Source organism: Lampris incognitus, chromosome 9 (assembly GCF_029633865.1).
Source record: "Lampris incognitus isolate fLamInc1 chromosome 9, fLamInc1.hap2, whole genome shotgun sequence".
Lineage (NCBI taxonomy): Eukaryota > Metazoa > Chordata > Actinopteri > Lampriformes > Lampridae > Lampris > Lampris incognitus.
The window spans coordinates 54,288,027-54,303,807 of NC_079219.1; the positions used below are offsets into that span (position 1 = coordinate 54,288,027).

The following is a 15,781-nucleotide window of genomic DNA, read 5'->3' on the forward strand; positions in this document are numbered from 1 at the left end:
CAAACCTGCAGCGGCACACAGAAAGAAAAGCAGAGTCGAGTACATAACAATCAGCAGTTTCCATCAGAACTGCAAAACACTACCTGACCAACTACACAAAATACTGGGACAACCACACAAAACACTGGGACAGCCACATAAAATACTGGGACAACTACACAAAATACTGGGACAACCACACAAAATACTGGGACCACCACATAAAATACTGGGACAACTACACAAAATACTGGGACAACCACACAAAATACTGGGACAATCACACAAAATACTGGGACAACTACACAAAATACTAGGACAATGTGCAGGGTCTGATGCTGCTGAAATGGATGTGACACACACACAAAAGAGACAGAGACACATGAGAGAGAGACACACACACACACACACACACACAAGAGAGAGAGAAGGAGGGGGGGAGACAGAGACAAAGACAGAGACAGAGGGGGAGAGAGAGAGCAACAGAGAGACACACGAGAGAGAGAGAAGGGGGGGAGACAGAGACAGAGGGGGAGAGAGAGAGCAACAGAGAGACACGAGAGAGCGAGAGAGAGAGAGAGGGAGAGACAGAGACAGAGACAGATGGGGGGGAAGAGAGAGAGACAGAGAGAGGGGGGAGGAGAGAGACAGAGTGAGAGGGGGGAGATGGGGGGGGGAAGACAAGACAGAGAGAGAGAAAGAGAGAGACTGAGAGAGGGGGAAGGAGAGACAGAAAGAGACAGAGGGAGAAAGAGGGGGGGAGAGACAAGACAGGGAGAGAGAGACAGAAAGGGACAGAGAGCGAGAGGGGGGGAGAAGACAGGAGAGAGAGACAGACAGACAGAGAGAGGGGGAGGAGAGAGAGACAGAGAGGGGGGGGTGAGACAGAGAGAGGGGGGAGAGACAAGACAGAGAGAGACAGAAAGAGAGAGAGAGACAGAGGGGGGGGGGGGGAGAAGAGGGGGGAGAGACAAGACAGAAAGACAGAGAGAGACAGAGAGAGACAGAGAGAGCGAGCGAGCGAGAGAGAGAGACTTTCTGAATGCTCGTTACATGCTTCTTGGCTCATGGGGGATTGGTAAAAAAGCCAAGAAACAATACTGGCCATATATGACCAAACCACTGCTCTCAATTAAAACAACAAAACAAACCCGATTTCTGTCTCGCACAAACCCTTTTAACACCGATACCCAACCTGTGCTGCATTAAATCTGCTGAAACACATTCCAGTTCTTGCTTATTCTAGACTGCTGAGGAGACCTGCTTATATTACACACCGTATATGTGTGTGTGTGTGTGTGTGTGTTACATGAGGTTGCTCACTTGTGGATAGGCGTGTTGAACTTACCTTGGCAAAAAACACAGAGAGATGAGTTTCGCTGCCAAGGATCCAAATAGGGAACTTTGGAGACTTGAGGAATGCCCCAACCTGGAATACACACAGACACACACACACACACACACACACACACACACACACACAGACGGAATTAGTACAAAATAAAATATCTACTTTCAACAGTTTTAACCATCAATCACACACAGACCGTTTTAAAACCCCACGGGGGTGTTTTGTAACACGAGGCTGAGTGATGCTTTTACATTAGAAAGAAAACGGCTTACGGAAAATCAACTTATTTGGACCCGTAGTAAAGTATCACACACACAGTACTCCCGTTCGGTAAGGTGAACAAGAACAGTGGCTCAGTATCTCCCCCGCTAGGCCGCTCCAAGTCATCTGCTCTATTAAACCGCCGTATCATACCCAGCGAAGCCCTCATATCTACCCAAGTCTAACAAACCGAGCACGGCCGCCATACTTTACACACAAGGCCTTCATTAATACGCAACACACCAACACACAAACACACACACGGACTTCTGTTGTACTGCTTGTCAGCTCCTCGTGTCCCACTCCGCAGCCTTCCATTACACTGGTGACTATTTGTTTACCACGAGCTCATCAAGCCTCCTTAATTTGCTTATTTGCTTTGTTTCTGCCTCAACTCGGGTATTACACACAGTACACACTTCTTTACGAAGCCAGTACTTACACGGCCAAGTTTCTTTCTTTCTGTACAAATACGCTTCCATGTTTTTGCCATCTATTTTCGGGTATTTGTGTATTTTCACGCACATCTGGGTATGTGTATATTTGCATTATGTTTCCAAGGGAGTGTTGGAGTGTGTGTGTGTGTGGTGGTGGTTGGGGATATGGGGTTAAGTCAGTTGGGAGCGTGCCTCACAAACACATATTTTCACACGGGAGCCCACGCCGTGGTTCATATTTCTCACACTGCTAAGTGTCCTGCTGCTCGCGGGTCCAAGTAACCGTATGTTTGGGTGTCCCTGGTTCTCTCACGACTCGAAACGCTTCCGTCATAAACGTGTGGTCATTTTCTTGCATGAAAGCGCCACAGACTCAGAATAAATTTGTCAGGGTTTCATGAATGCTTCCATCTTCTTCACAACTCTTATTGTTTTGACATTATTTGTGATTATTTGCCGTTGTTGTTTGTGCGCTGTGTACATGTGAGCATGTGAGTGTTGACCTATACCTTGCAGTAGTGTAGCGACTCCATGAGAGTCAGGAAACCAACGGAGGCCTGTTTATGGATACCATGCAATTCTGAGGGGGGGGGGGGCAGGAGTTAGAAAAACAAAGGAGTACAGGGAATGAGTGAAAAGACATACTCAGTTCTATGAAATACCAGAGAAATGGTAAGAGTAACTAACGCCCTCTGGTGGTCATTGCTCAGACTTGAGGCCACTGGTTTGAGCTGTGTGTGTGTGTGTGTGTGTGTGTGTACAGATATGATGACTTGATGGAGGCGGAGGTCTTACTCATGCCAGAGCACTCTCTGTCTCCGTCCCAGACGTTAGAGACAGCGTGGCCAGTTACGAAGAGGTTCACTAGGCTTTGGCTAGAAAAAACAAACAGAGCAGGGAAGTTAGAGAGGCATTAAGGATAAACGGAAACGACAGAGAGAATATTAGAGAAATCTTTTCATGAGAAAAAGCATTTGCTAAGGTAGAAAAAGCATGCACATCCAACTCATAAAACAGAAAAATAGAATCCACACGTTGCATCCAACGCCCCCGTAGGGATTCTTATGACAGTTGATTCTGCCATGAACCTCTGTCTGGATGTGCTTCTCAGTTCCCGTATGCAAAAATTTCTCACTTTGGATTAAGTAATTTAATAAATAAATAATAAAGAAAAATCAAGAATGAGTTTGGGAGGTTTGAATCAGATGTATGTATGTACGTCATTTGGATGTTGACATGAGGTGGTGTTAGGCAGCGAGTGGTGTTCCTGTACCTGCCGTGCCCATGCACAGGATCTATGAGGGGCTCCATCGTGTCCTGGATCTCATTTCTAATATTCTCTATTCCCTACACAAAAAGGATTTGGCGTGACAAGTGCTCAGCTTAACTTGTTTTCACGGTGTTGAAACACAAAAGCAAAGCAATTAAAAATGAAGTAAGATTCTTTTTTTTAAAAGTTGAAGTAAAATGTTTAACTACAATAGGATAATCTAAACACTGAGACGAGATATGCAAGTTTATAATTTATGGAGGGGAGACAAAAAAAACCCAATATGGAAAGTGCTAATATCAAAATTTCCCTATAAAACCAACATTTGAAAGAACAAAGATACAAAACAAATGGCAATTAATACAAATATCCAATAATTAGGGCAATCAATAATAAATAGGGTAATTTTCAATTTCATCATTCTCCGTAATCTCAAGTGTCCTGATTCTGATTTTACCTTGGTGAGGATGACGGAATAGAGGAAGAGAAGGACCCCACAGCACCCCCTCCAGGTGTGATAGAGAGACAGCATTTCCTCTCTCAGCTCAGATACTGACTGGATGGCCCGTTTGCTGCAGGAAAGCAGAGGGTGAATTATGCAGCTCTCCATGGATAATAATTCATTTATTTTTGAACATGTCACACCCGATGAGACAGATGCATCATTAATTGGCAGCTACATTAGATGCAACATTAATTGGCAGCTACATCCATCATGTCAGGCTTTTACATTATTCTGAAAGATAGCTTCCGAATGGGGCAAAAAATCAATTTAATGCAACATTGGTCAAAGAAAAATATGATCTCGTCTGTTTACAGTGTGGCCTCTGTCTCTCGTTCTCTGCCATGGAAAGGCTGTCAGAAGCTGCCTGTCTTAGTTAGCATACACTTCTTCACGGTGAGTCAGCACTACTTTTTGCTGACTGAGGTCTCAGCTGCCAGTGTGCTATGTATTTGATAAAACTCCAATATTCCCCTGGCAAATAGATCCTTGCTTCATTTAGCTGGTTGTGTGTGAGTGCGTGTGCGTGTGTGGGAGAGAGGGAGAGTAAGGGAGAGTAAGGAGGAGAGTTTTTCATTAGGTATTCAGTGAAAGTGCTGAGTCAAAAGTGTGTGAACGGAGTGAAAAAGCAAATTCACCGTGAAAGCCAATTCCCACAGACTAAACCGATCAAATGCTAAAGCTCCCTCCCATTGCTATTTTCTTAGAAATATTTGGCTTTCTATAGCAATAATGAGCATTGGCAGAGGTGAAACATGCGTGGGTGAGAGCTACATCCCACCAGCACACAAAAGCACGATTGAAACTCAGGCCTATCTGGGCTGAAGAGAGACAACATCAAGTCATTGGATGGAGTTGCAAGGTTAAGGTGGGAAACAGTGTCACTTACTGAAGGACGCTGTGAAATCGCTCAAAGCCCAGTTCCTCAGCAGCCAAAGCAGCTAGGCACAGGAAAACATCCACACATACACTATAAGCACAACATTCCTCTTGACTAAACAGCTTCAGCAAAACCACACATCACGTTAGTCATAATTACTGCCTAGAAACGGCAACTGAACATTTAAACCCTGACTTGCTACAAGAATAAGAAAAAAAAAACACTGAGGGCAAGACTTAGGTGAGTGAGGGATTATTCTCATGTCTGTGCACTGTTATTTCAATATCTTGTATGCTGTTGCGGTAGAGGGATTACTCACTGGGCTGCTGCTGCTGTCGGTTCAGCTGGCTGCTCTCTGGCTCTGGTGTGCCCTGTGTCTGTGACGGTGTGTGTGGGGTGGTGTGTGTACTGGGGTGCGGGCTTTGACCTTTGGCCCAGGACACCAGGCAGTAACCAGTGGAGGGGCTGGAACAGGCCGACTCCAGGATCTCACTCAGCGTGGAACACAGAGCCGCTTTCTGCTCCTCCTCTGGGAGATGTGCGAGCGCGCGCGCGCACACACACACAATTTAAAAAAAAAGTTCAATATCTCAGTGAAACAAAATTCAAGTGTTAATCAGGAGGCAAACAGGCTTGAAATTTTGAAACCTAGCAGGGTACAAGTTCAGAAATCAAGTAAAAGTTCAGAAATGAAGTCACACATGCACCTACCTGAGATGTGTCTCCAGTTGGCACTTTCCCTGTTAAAGAGGATGTTCTTCAAGAGGAAAGCCTGCAGATAAACATAAATGAATATCTTTTCATGACAATGACATAAACTGAGGAGCTATCTGCTACAATCACACTGAAATGCTCATGAAATGCTCTTGAGGAGACTGAATTGGCCCATACTTGCACCGGTGCGATGACAGCACACGGCCCACCTTCAAACTGCTCCAGTGCTGAGCGCTCATTCTCGCTGAAAACAAACCCTAAAACACATAAATCATCCCATGTGCACATTAAATGACCAGCTGACTCAATGAATGGTTAGAGCATGATTTCACTTTACATTCTGCGCAGTTTTATCCAATTATATCACAACTCCCCCCCCCCCCAGGAGTACCAGAAGTGCATGGGTATGGGTAGCCAAAGTGTGAATTAACCCCCCCCCCAACCCCAGCAACAATTCAAATGATGTCCCCAATCCAACAAACCGCATTCGTCCCCTCAGTAGCTGAAGATAAAGCCTCATACCCTGAGTCCATCTCCGGAAGATTGAGGCGGACACTCCGTTGGAGGGTCTCCCCCACACCAGATCCACCACCTCTTTATTCAACTCCGACATTTCCGTTCTCACTGCCGATAAATCCACAGTTTTTTTCCGTTTGGTCCAAAAGCCACGGGTTCCTGGACGGGGCAGGGTAAGGCTGCCGAGAGCGATACGCCGGCTAAAGGAATACGGCTAAATCCTCGCTCGTCCCAAGCCAAGGTTGACTGCCCACTTCTCCCCGTAGGTAAAGCCGGTGGCATTGGCCACAAGACACCCCCGTGGCACGACAGTTTCCCTCTAATGAATGACAGCAGATGGCTTGGTGGGAAGAACATCAACGTAGCGGCGCAAGCCTGGCGAGCAACGGGACATAAAGACATACCGAGAGTTGAGTCGGATTTCTGGCACCGAATTGCTGCTCAAAACAAAGCGTGACGCAACCGTTTCACTGACCACAACGAAAACTTAAGCTATATAAGCCAAAATGCCAAGGTATAAATAACACACTAGCCAATTAACATAGTTAGCTCGGTCGCCATCGATTATATTATCACGAGCAACACTTGAGTGTATGACCGTGACCGGATAACTAGCTTGCAACAAGCCCACAGGTTACAGTGACTTGGCTTTCGCAGCGTTTGCACGCCATGACATTTGCGTTTGGAACAGTTGAGCTGGCTAACTAACGTTAGCTGCTAGCATCGGCGAGCTACTAGCCGCTAATTATACACTGCTTTGTCATTGACGCCTTGTTTCTCATTCTGCTGCAGCACCGATAATCATGTACCGTTTAGGTTAGGTTAGGCAACGCTGTGCATTATTTACCTTATAATTCACAATCGAATATAAAGAATCCGCATTAGTTTCAATAATGAATGTTGTATTGCACTATCGTCCAACGTCTCTGTCATTCGTTTATTTACAACAGAAATGTAAAAAAAAGAAAAGAAAAAGAAAAGGAGCGTACGTAATGAACGTGGCTGCCCATTGGTTCAAATCCAAAAACTTCGGCTGACGTCAAGGGGCGCCGCTTTGAACGCGTTACACCAGTGGTTCATACAGCCGTCAATAACCTCAATTTGTCATCGCTGTCATTTAGCGCCACGCCGGGCTTTACTACGAACGCCGTAATTCGATTTTGAATATGTTTTTTCCCTCTTTAAACATTTAAGCCACACGTAACAGCACATTTTTTTCTGCACGTCACCATTTACAGTGTTTGAGGCAGATACTCGAGACCAACAAAATTGTCCTCGACTGCTTTCCGTAGTGGGCAAATAAATGCTGTTGTGAGCATGCGCACAGCGCACTGTCAGTTGAGCCCCACTGTGCGGTCTCCACGCGTCTTTTTAATTCACCTTTTTAAGTACGTATCACGTTTTAGGAATAGTGAAACTCTAAATTTGAAACTTTCCCGGGGCACTATGGGAGGGCAAGCAAAGACCAAAAAGAAAACCAAGACAAAAAGGAGAGACAACTGCAAAAATGGAGGTAACGTGTGAAACAGTTTGTGATTTTGCTAGCTGTTTTGTGTCACAGACAGCGGCTGTATTTAACCAATACCTTTGTTTAGTGTAAACCGCCTCTTTCCCCGCCGACTGTCTTCCCATGTCAGAAGGTCCTGGGCTGCCTGGTTTGTCGCCCCAGGAAAGGATGAAACTAAGGCTGCACGAAAAAGCCAAGAAGAAGACGGCTGAGAAATATTCTGTACACCAATTACTAGAGAAGGTCACAATGCCGAACTCCAGCTCTAACACGTTTTAATTGTAGTTGTGTTGTGATTTTCAAAAGCCTGTTTGTTTGTTTTTTTTAAATTCTCTCATCTTATGTTATCCCTAGACAGAGGAGTGCATGGACAGTTTTGACTTTGGGATGGCCAGCCGTTTTTGTCAGCGAGCCCTGGACGTGGAGCCCACCAACCTGCAGGTACTAGACATGCTGGGACACATCTATTCTGAAATGGGAGACACGCAGAAAGCAAAAGGAATATCCTTCACACTGGACTGCTCTGTCTGTCTGTGTACTTGCAGACATGAGTGCTAATAAAGCATTCTGAATCTGAGAGAGCAAGAGAGTGAGTAACTTTCTGTATGCAATTCTATTTTTGAATGCATATATCTCTTGTTGTGGGTCCATGGTAACCTCCTTAACCAAGTCCCCTCAAGTGTTTCTTCGGGCTGCTGAGTTGAGCCCAGATGAGGGCCACAGTAAATACATGTACCTGGGACAGATCCACACCGGTCAGGAAGCTGTAGACTACTACACCAGAGGAATACAGATTCTCCTCTCTGCACTGGAAAAGCAAGCCCAGACAACTGTGAGCGCACACACACACACACACACACACACACACACACACACACACACTACACACTTTGAGCAGACAGATATGAACACACGTCTAGTTTATCAGCAAATATTGTTCACTCAATTGGGGAGTCAACCTCTTAATCATTTAGAATCAACCAAGCAATCAGCTGTGGGGAAAATGCAGCTAATAAAGTTTATTCTTCACAAAGGTTTCCACATGCAAGAAATGTATGAAACGCTCACATCACTTTTTGTTGTTGTTGATATGTTGGATATACAGTGCATCTGGAAAGTATTCACACCCCTTCACTTTCCCTACATGTTGTTATGTTACAGCCTTATTCCAAAATGGATTAAATTCCTTTTTTTCTCATCAATCTATACACAATACCCCATAATGACAAAGTGGAAAAAGTTTTGTAGAAATTTTTGCAAATTTATTAAAAATAAAAAACTGAAATATTGCATGTACATAAGTATTCACACCCTTTGCTATGACACTCAAAATTGGGCTCAGGTTCATCCTGTTTCCACTGATCATCCTTGTGTTTTTTCTACATCTTGATTGGAGTCAACCTGCAGTAAATTCAATTGATTGGACATGATTTGGAAAGGCACACACACCTGTCTATATAAGGTCCCACTGTTGACAGTGCATGTCAGAGCAGAAACCAAGCCATGAAGTCAAAGGAATTGTCTGTGGACCTCCGAGACAGGATTGTATCGAGGCACAGATCTGGGGAAGGGTACAAAAAAATTTCGACAGCTTTGAAGGTCCCGAGGAACAGAGTGATCTCCATCATTCATAAATGGAAGAAGTTTGGATCCACCAGGACTCTTCCTAGAGCTGGCCGCCCAGCCAAACTGAGCAATCGGGGGAGAAGGGCCTTGGTCAGGAAGGTGACCAAGAACCCGATAGTCACTCTGACAGAGCTCCAGCGTTCCTCTGTGGAGATGGGAGAACCTTCCAGAAGGACAACCATCTCTGCAGCACTCCACCAATCAGGCCTTTATGGTAGAGTGGCCAGACGGAAGCCTCTGCTCAGTAAAAGGCACATGACAGCCCGCTTGGAGTTTGCCAGAAAGCACCTAAAGGACTCTCAGACCATGAGAAACAAGATTCTCTGGTCTGATGAAACCAAGATTGAACTCTTTGGCCTGAATACCAAACGTCACGTCTGGAGGAAACCAGGCACCTCTCATCACCTTGCTAATACTATCCTTACAGTGAAGCATGGTGGTGGCAGCATCATGCTGTGGGGATGTTTTTCAGCAACAGGAACTGGGAGACTATTCAGGATCGAGGGAAAGATGGATGGAGAAAAGTACAGAGAGATCCTTGATGAAAACCTGCTCCAGAGCGCTCAGGACCTCAGACTGGGTCCAAGGTTTACCTTTCAACACGACAACGACCCAAAGTACACAGCCAAGACAACAAAGGAGTGGGTTCGGGACACGTCTGTGAATGTCCTTGAGTGGCCCAGCCAGAGCCCAGACTTGAACTGCATTGAACATCTCTGAAAAGACCTGAAAATAGCTGTGCAGCGACGCTCCCCATCTAACCTTACAGAGCTCGAGAGGATCTGCAGAGAAGAATGGGAGAAATATCCCAAATATAGGTGTGCCAAGCTTGTAGCTTCATACCCAAGAAGACTTGAGGCTGTAATCGCTGCCAAGGGTGCCTCAACCAAGTACTGAGTAAAGGGTGTGAATATTTATGAACATGCAATATTTTAGTTTTTCATTTTTACTAAATTCGCAAAAAATTCTCCAAAACCTTTTTCGCTTTGTCATTATGGGGTATTGTGTGTAGATTAATGAGAGGAAAAAAAATGAATTAAATCCATTTTGGAATAAGGCTGTAACATAACAAAATGTGGGGAAAGTGAAGGGGTGTGAATACTTTCTGGATGCACTGTATGTTATATATGATATGTTTATATACATATGTTAGTGGCACGGTAGCGCAGTGGTTAGCGCGGTCGCCTCACAGCAAGAAGGTCCTGGGTTCGAGCCCTGGGGTAGTCCAACCTTGGGGTTCATCCCGAATCGTCGTCTGTGTGGAGTTTGCATGTTCTCCCCGTGTCTGCGTGGGTTTCCTCCGAGTGCTCCGTTTTCCTCCCACAGTTCAAAGACATGTAGGTCAGGTGAATCGGCTGTACTAAATTGTCCCTAGGTGTGTGTGTGTGTGTGTGTGTGGGGGGGGGGGGGGGCTATGACGGCCTGGTGGCCTGTCCGGGATGTCTCCCCGCCTGCTGTCCAATGACTGCTGGGATAGGCTCCAGCATCCCCGTGACCCTGAGAGCAGGTTAAGCGGTTTGGATAATGGACGGATGAATGTTGGATTGGATATATGTGTTTTGTAGTTTTTTTTGTGGCAGTTTGGATATATGTGTTCTTGTAGTTTAGATATGTGTTTTTGTCTTTGTGTTGCACTGTTGTGGGCTGGTGCATGGAATGAAATGACAAATAAATATTCCTGATTCCTGATAAGTCCCTTTGCTCCAATACAAGCTTTTCAATGTATCGTCACTAGAGGGCGATGTTGGCCAATTAAAAAAAGTATACAGTGCTGGTTGCATCAACTACACTTTTTTTTTATGGCTTTTCAATCACGTCGGACACCAAGTGTGATAATCTTTTCGACAATATTTGGATGTACAATTAAAGACACACACCTTCTCTCTTCGACCAGGCTGTGGCTGAAGCTGCTGCCACGTCAGCTGAAGACTCTGAGCTTCCCACAGCTAAGGACGTATGCGTGGCCTACTGCTCCGTGGCAGAGCTGTACCTGACAGACCTCTGGTAGCGTAAAACACAGTTTCAAAGTCAGTTAAAGTACACCACTTTATCACTTTGATAGTTACTTAGTGTTTGAGTTGTGTGTGTGTGTGTGTGTGTGTGTGTAGTATGGAGGAGGGAGCTGCAGACAAGTGCAAAGAGTCCATTGAGAAAGCATTACAGTATCACCATGACAACGCTGAGGCTCTGCAGCTCATGGCCAGCTACCTGTTCAGTATTGAAAAGAACCAGGCAAGTACACACACACACACACACACACACACGGGCGCGCAAATCTATGTCCACACTGCTGAGGTTATCGCCACATAAAAGTTATCCGCTGAGTTAACGCGATAAAATTTGAATAGTATGCCATTAATCAGTCGACAGTTGAAGGTGGACAGTTGCTCAAGCACACACACCCTCAGCTCGAGCATGCGCTCCAAAAAGGTCACACAGATTTGAGTGTTACTCATGCAGCAGATCACTCAGGTTATGTGGGGTCATCGGATAAAGAGGGACGTAAGAGAGGAGCCCGTCCGGCTCACAGTGGAGCAGATGCAGCACAAACCAGTAATGAAGCAGCAGCACCGAGTAAATGAGAAGTCCATCACTCATTTGAGTTATTTCTGAGTTTTGTAGATGTTCAGAAAGCAAGCCCAGACTGCAGCACTGCTCATGAAATATTATCACCAGAAAAAAAACCAATGTTCAAGTCAAAAATGTTCTCTTTTTAACAAACATGAGAAATACAGATATTCACCTTAAACATTTAAACTTATTTTGTAAAAAATATCTCTGCTAATATATTGGTTAAGAATGTGTTGTTTCTTCAGGAAAGGACATTACATATGCACATTAATATAAGCTACATGAAATCTTCCTCTGTTCACAACGATCTAATATAACAAGGAAAGAAAAGTGCAGTAAAGAAATCATCCGTCTCATATGACCACAAATCATGATTATCCTTTTCTTCATTTTCTTGGAAGACATTCTCCATGCTGTCAAACCTGCAGATGGTTAATTTTTTTTTTTTACAAAAGACCTCAGCTGCCTCTCAGTCAACCAGGAAAGTGTGACGATGTAAGGCAGTGTTTCTCAACCCAGTCCTCAAAGACCCCCTATCCTGCAGATTTTCATTGTAACCCTGCATAGGTAGCCCTGCTTGTACTTATTCAACCAGTCATCTCATAGCACTTAATTATGCAAGGTGTGCAAACTCAGACATTCATTGCTGGTTGGTTGAATAACTACAAACAGGTTCCTATTCAGGATTGCAAAGAAAATCTGCAGGATAGGGGGTCCTTGAGGACTGGGTTGAGAAACACTGATGTAAGGTGAACCGCACCTGTAATACCAGTTATCACCGACAGGGGGTGGACTGGCTTCAATAACACATCCGAGCTTTCTCTCACTCAGCAGTTGAGGAATTCAGTTCAGCAGTGCTCTGTATAAATTTCAGGTGATAAAGGACGTCTGAAGTTCATCATCCAAAACACGGTTGACACAGTGTGTAAAATGACTTTTGTTGCGGCAGCGAAGGTTGTGTAGGGTCTTTAACTACGCTCACGTGGCTCCACTGCCTGGTTAGCCACTCTCCTAAGTGTGTGCGTGTGTGTGTGTGTGTGTGTGTGTGTGTGTGTGCGTGTGTCCATGCATGCATGCATGGGATGTGCATGTGTATGAATTGTGCGATCTCTAGGAAGGCAGAGACTACCTCATGAGGAGTGTGGGGACGTGGCTCCCTGCCTTAAAGAGGAGCGACGGGCCGGTCGCCACAGGAGGAGAGGAGCACTTGCAGGTGAGCCGGCAGTTCGTTGTTAACAGCTCCTTGCAAAAGTCACATTCACACACACACAAACACACAAAACACACACATATGCCGTCTACAGAGGACCGGTGTGGTATGATTGATGAACTGCTTGTGATGGAAAGAGTCGCCTCCTCCACGAGGCTTCAGGAAACTAAATTTGAGGATATTTGGGGGGGGAAGTGGAAATTGTATATCCCCCCCCCCCCCCCAAAACGTCCCTCTTTTGTTTAAATTTGTTTGTGTAAGTATGGGTTTTGTACTTTTAAATGGAAAAACACCCCGTGTTCTATTTTTACATTCTGTAATAATAATAATAAAAAACAACAACACACGTATGCAAAGCATTCGTCACACAAATTCATCGCAAAGTGCTTTGCAGACAAAGCACTTAAATACGCATTAAAACCAAAGAGATTTTAAACGAGACACGAGATAAACAAGGGCTGGAACAAGCACGCCATAAACGCCAAGATATGGCGCCGCAGAGAGTGTGTGTGTGTGTGTGTGTGTGGATGGATATGAAAATGTTGAGTGATGCCTATATTGTCTGCCGGGTAAACGACTGACTGAACGGCGGGAAGTAGACGGCGGGTGGCGGCGGCGTGGCAGGCAGCGTGGGAGTTAATGTACTTGTTGAGCTGAGTAAATGGTTCTTGAGTCCGTACTTGGGTACCGAGCGGCGAAGGGGGTGATTTGAGGCAAAAGCCTAATGGTACTGATACTGTGACTCTTATCTACGGGAGCAGGCTGATCTCACTTGGCCCGCCGGTGCTCGGCTTCATGATTAACAGCCGGAGCGTCGCAAAACGGTTTGGTACCTGGAAATTGGATCACGTCATTATCAGACAAAGGAGTGCAATGTTTTGACAAAGCTCGCTATTCTCTTCCTCCAGAACGAGGTCCCTCCATACGAGTCTCGCATCACCACGGCCAAGCTGCTTATGGAGATGGAGGAATTCGAGGTAAAATGCTGTGTGTCCTTGCACATTTTAAGGGGTCCAAGCAGCGAAGTTGCTGGGGCCCTATTGTATCTGTTAGGATTGTTATTATTATTATTATTATTATACAAATTTCTTTTAACTTCATGGCATAATACCACATAATAAGCGGGCCCATTCCTTGGGCCTGGGGTTAGAATGAGGTAGAAGTCTATTTGATGGATTATTATTATTGTTGTTATTATTATTATTATGATTCTGCCCTACAAGTATCTGGGTCTCAGAAACCATAACAGCTACTGTTCCCGAACTCGGCAGATAGGTTGGAAATCTCACCCGCTACTCCGACCAAAAAATGATACCGATTGGTGGCGCTATAACAGCTGACTTTATATTTTGGCCTATAACTTTTGAGCTGTAAGTCTCAGAGACAAAATCCCCCCCCCCCCTCCCGGATTCTGTGGGTCCAGACAAATGTCAAGATAGAAGCCACGCCCATTTGAGCTTAGGGAGATTTTCCGCCATTTTGAATTTTGTCCAAATCTGTTTTTTTCCCGACGACTCCTGCAAATTTTGAGCAGTCGTCACCAAATCTGGTACGGAGCATCTCTGGAGCACGCCGGAAAAGGCTCATTTTTCAGATTTGTTTTTTTTTTTATCCCCCCTCCCTCCCCCCTTTTTCCCCCAATTGTACTTGTCCAGTTACCCCACTCTTCCGAGCCGTCCCGGTCGCTGCTCCACCCCCCTCTACCGATCCGGGGAGGGCTGCAGACTACCACATGCCTCCTCCCATAAATGTGGAGTCGCCAGCCGCTTCTTTTCACCTGACAGTGAGGAGTTTCACCAGGGGGACGTAGCGCGTGGGAGGATCCCGCTATTCCCCCCCAGTTCCCCCTCCCCCCGAACAGGCGCCCCGACCGACCAGAGGGGGAACTAGTGCAGCGACCAAGACACATACCCACATCCGGCCTCCCAACCGCAGACACAGCCGGTTGTGTCTGTAGGGACGCCCGGCCATGCTGGATCCCTGTGTCGGTAGGCAACGGAACAGACCACCACGCCACCCGGAGGCCGGATTTATGATATTCCCTAGGGTTTCGTCATACAAGCCAATTACAGTTCATCAGAAGAGCCAATGTTAGAAAATGTGCCGTCCCTACTGAAGGCGTTGCGGTCGGTATCAACCTGGAATTGGAGACACATGTTCAGGAGTTTCTCTAAAGCTTATGTGTTAAAGTGCATCACAGTAAGGGCTTGGACCCTGCCCATCGCCACTTGTGGCTATATTGTCATTGTTTCTTTTGTGTGGGCTTGTGTGTTTCGGTGGTTATGGCGGGTGTGTGGTGGTGGTGTGTGTGTGTGTGTGTGTGCTTCTCCTCTCCAGCTGAATAGCGCAGAGGGTGGGAAGGCCATGCCTGCTCTTTATCCCCCCCAGACTCCAGTGTCAATAATAGAAGAGGGGTATTTACGGGGAGAGACGAGGGCAGGGGGCGGGAGACAGTGACGGGGAGTGAGGGAGGGAAGGTGGAGGATTGGGAAGACCAAAAAATGAAAATAAAAAATAAAGAGTGGGAAGCCTTTTGAGGATAACCTGGCTCTACAGACGCGGCCACATCTTGGATCCAGCTCACGCCTTTCGCTAGTAGCTCATGAATCTCCTGGACTAATGTCCTCGGCTTTATTTATTTCTTTCTTTTAGTCGCTCGGCGCGCTCAGTTCAGCGCACAAACCCTTAGCGGCCCTTCAGCCTTGAAGCCGTGTGTCTGTGTGTGCGACGGCTGCCACACAGGTCCCGGTTCAGCTCTCCTCCATTGTGACTCGGTGACTAGTCTGTCGGCCGTCTGGCTGACGGCGAGCCGTCTCCGTTTCCCCAGATACAAAATGCCGTGTGTGTGTGTGTGTGTGTGTGTGTGTGTGTGTGTTTGTGTGTGTGATGACTGTAACTGGCTCCACAGTTTCTGATGTATAATTTGTCTTCATTCTCCTGTTTGTGTCATAAAGCCC

General features: G+C 45.9%; 2 protein-coding genes across 2 annotated transcripts in view; one reads left to right on the forward strand and one right to left on the reverse strand.

Moving 5' to 3' along the window:
• mindy3 (MINDY lysine 48 deubiquitinase 3) overlaps window positions 1-6,849 on the reverse strand; it is a 38,649-nt gene extending 31,800 nt beyond the window's left edge. Inside the window, exons 1-11 of the mRNA XM_056285700.1 lie at window positions 6,758-6,849; window positions 5,917-6,285; window positions 5,572-5,651; window positions 5,392-5,452; window positions 5,000-5,209; window positions 4,690-4,741; window positions 3,756-3,870; window positions 3,302-3,375; window positions 2,824-2,903; window positions 2,538-2,608; window positions 1,328-1,408 (exon numbers count right to left, since the gene is read on the reverse strand). Of these exons, the coding sequence (XP_056141675.1) occupies window positions 1,328-1,408; window positions 2,538-2,608; window positions 2,824-2,903; window positions 3,302-3,375; window positions 3,756-3,870; window positions 4,690-4,741; window positions 5,000-5,209; window positions 5,392-5,452; window positions 5,572-5,651; window positions 5,917-6,007 (915 nt within the window). The 5' untranslated portion in view covers window positions 6,008-6,285; window positions 6,758-6,849. The remainder of the gene's footprint in view (window positions 1-1,327; window positions 1,409-2,537; window positions 2,609-2,823; window positions 2,904-3,301; window positions 3,376-3,755; window positions 3,871-4,689; window positions 4,742-4,999; window positions 5,210-5,391; window positions 5,453-5,571; window positions 5,652-5,916; window positions 6,286-6,757) is intronic.
• A 405-nt stretch (window positions 6,850-7,254) lies between these two features.
• si:dkey-12j5.1 (uncharacterized) overlaps window positions 7,255-15,781 on the forward strand; it is a 36,330-nt gene continuing 27,803 nt past the window's right edge. The window contains exons 1-8 of the mRNA XM_056285701.1: window positions 7,255-7,423; window positions 7,548-7,660; window positions 7,772-7,917; window positions 8,096-8,249; window positions 10,938-11,047; window positions 11,152-11,279; window positions 12,733-12,827; window positions 13,733-13,801. Coding sequence (XP_056141676.1) covers window positions 7,357-7,423; window positions 7,548-7,660; window positions 7,772-7,917; window positions 8,096-8,249; window positions 10,938-11,047; window positions 11,152-11,279; window positions 12,733-12,827; window positions 13,733-13,801 — 882 coding nt within the window. The 5' untranslated portion in view covers window positions 7,255-7,356. The remainder of the gene's footprint in view (window positions 7,424-7,547; window positions 7,661-7,771; window positions 7,918-8,095; window positions 8,250-10,937; window positions 11,048-11,151; window positions 11,280-12,732; window positions 12,828-13,732; window positions 13,802-15,781) is intronic.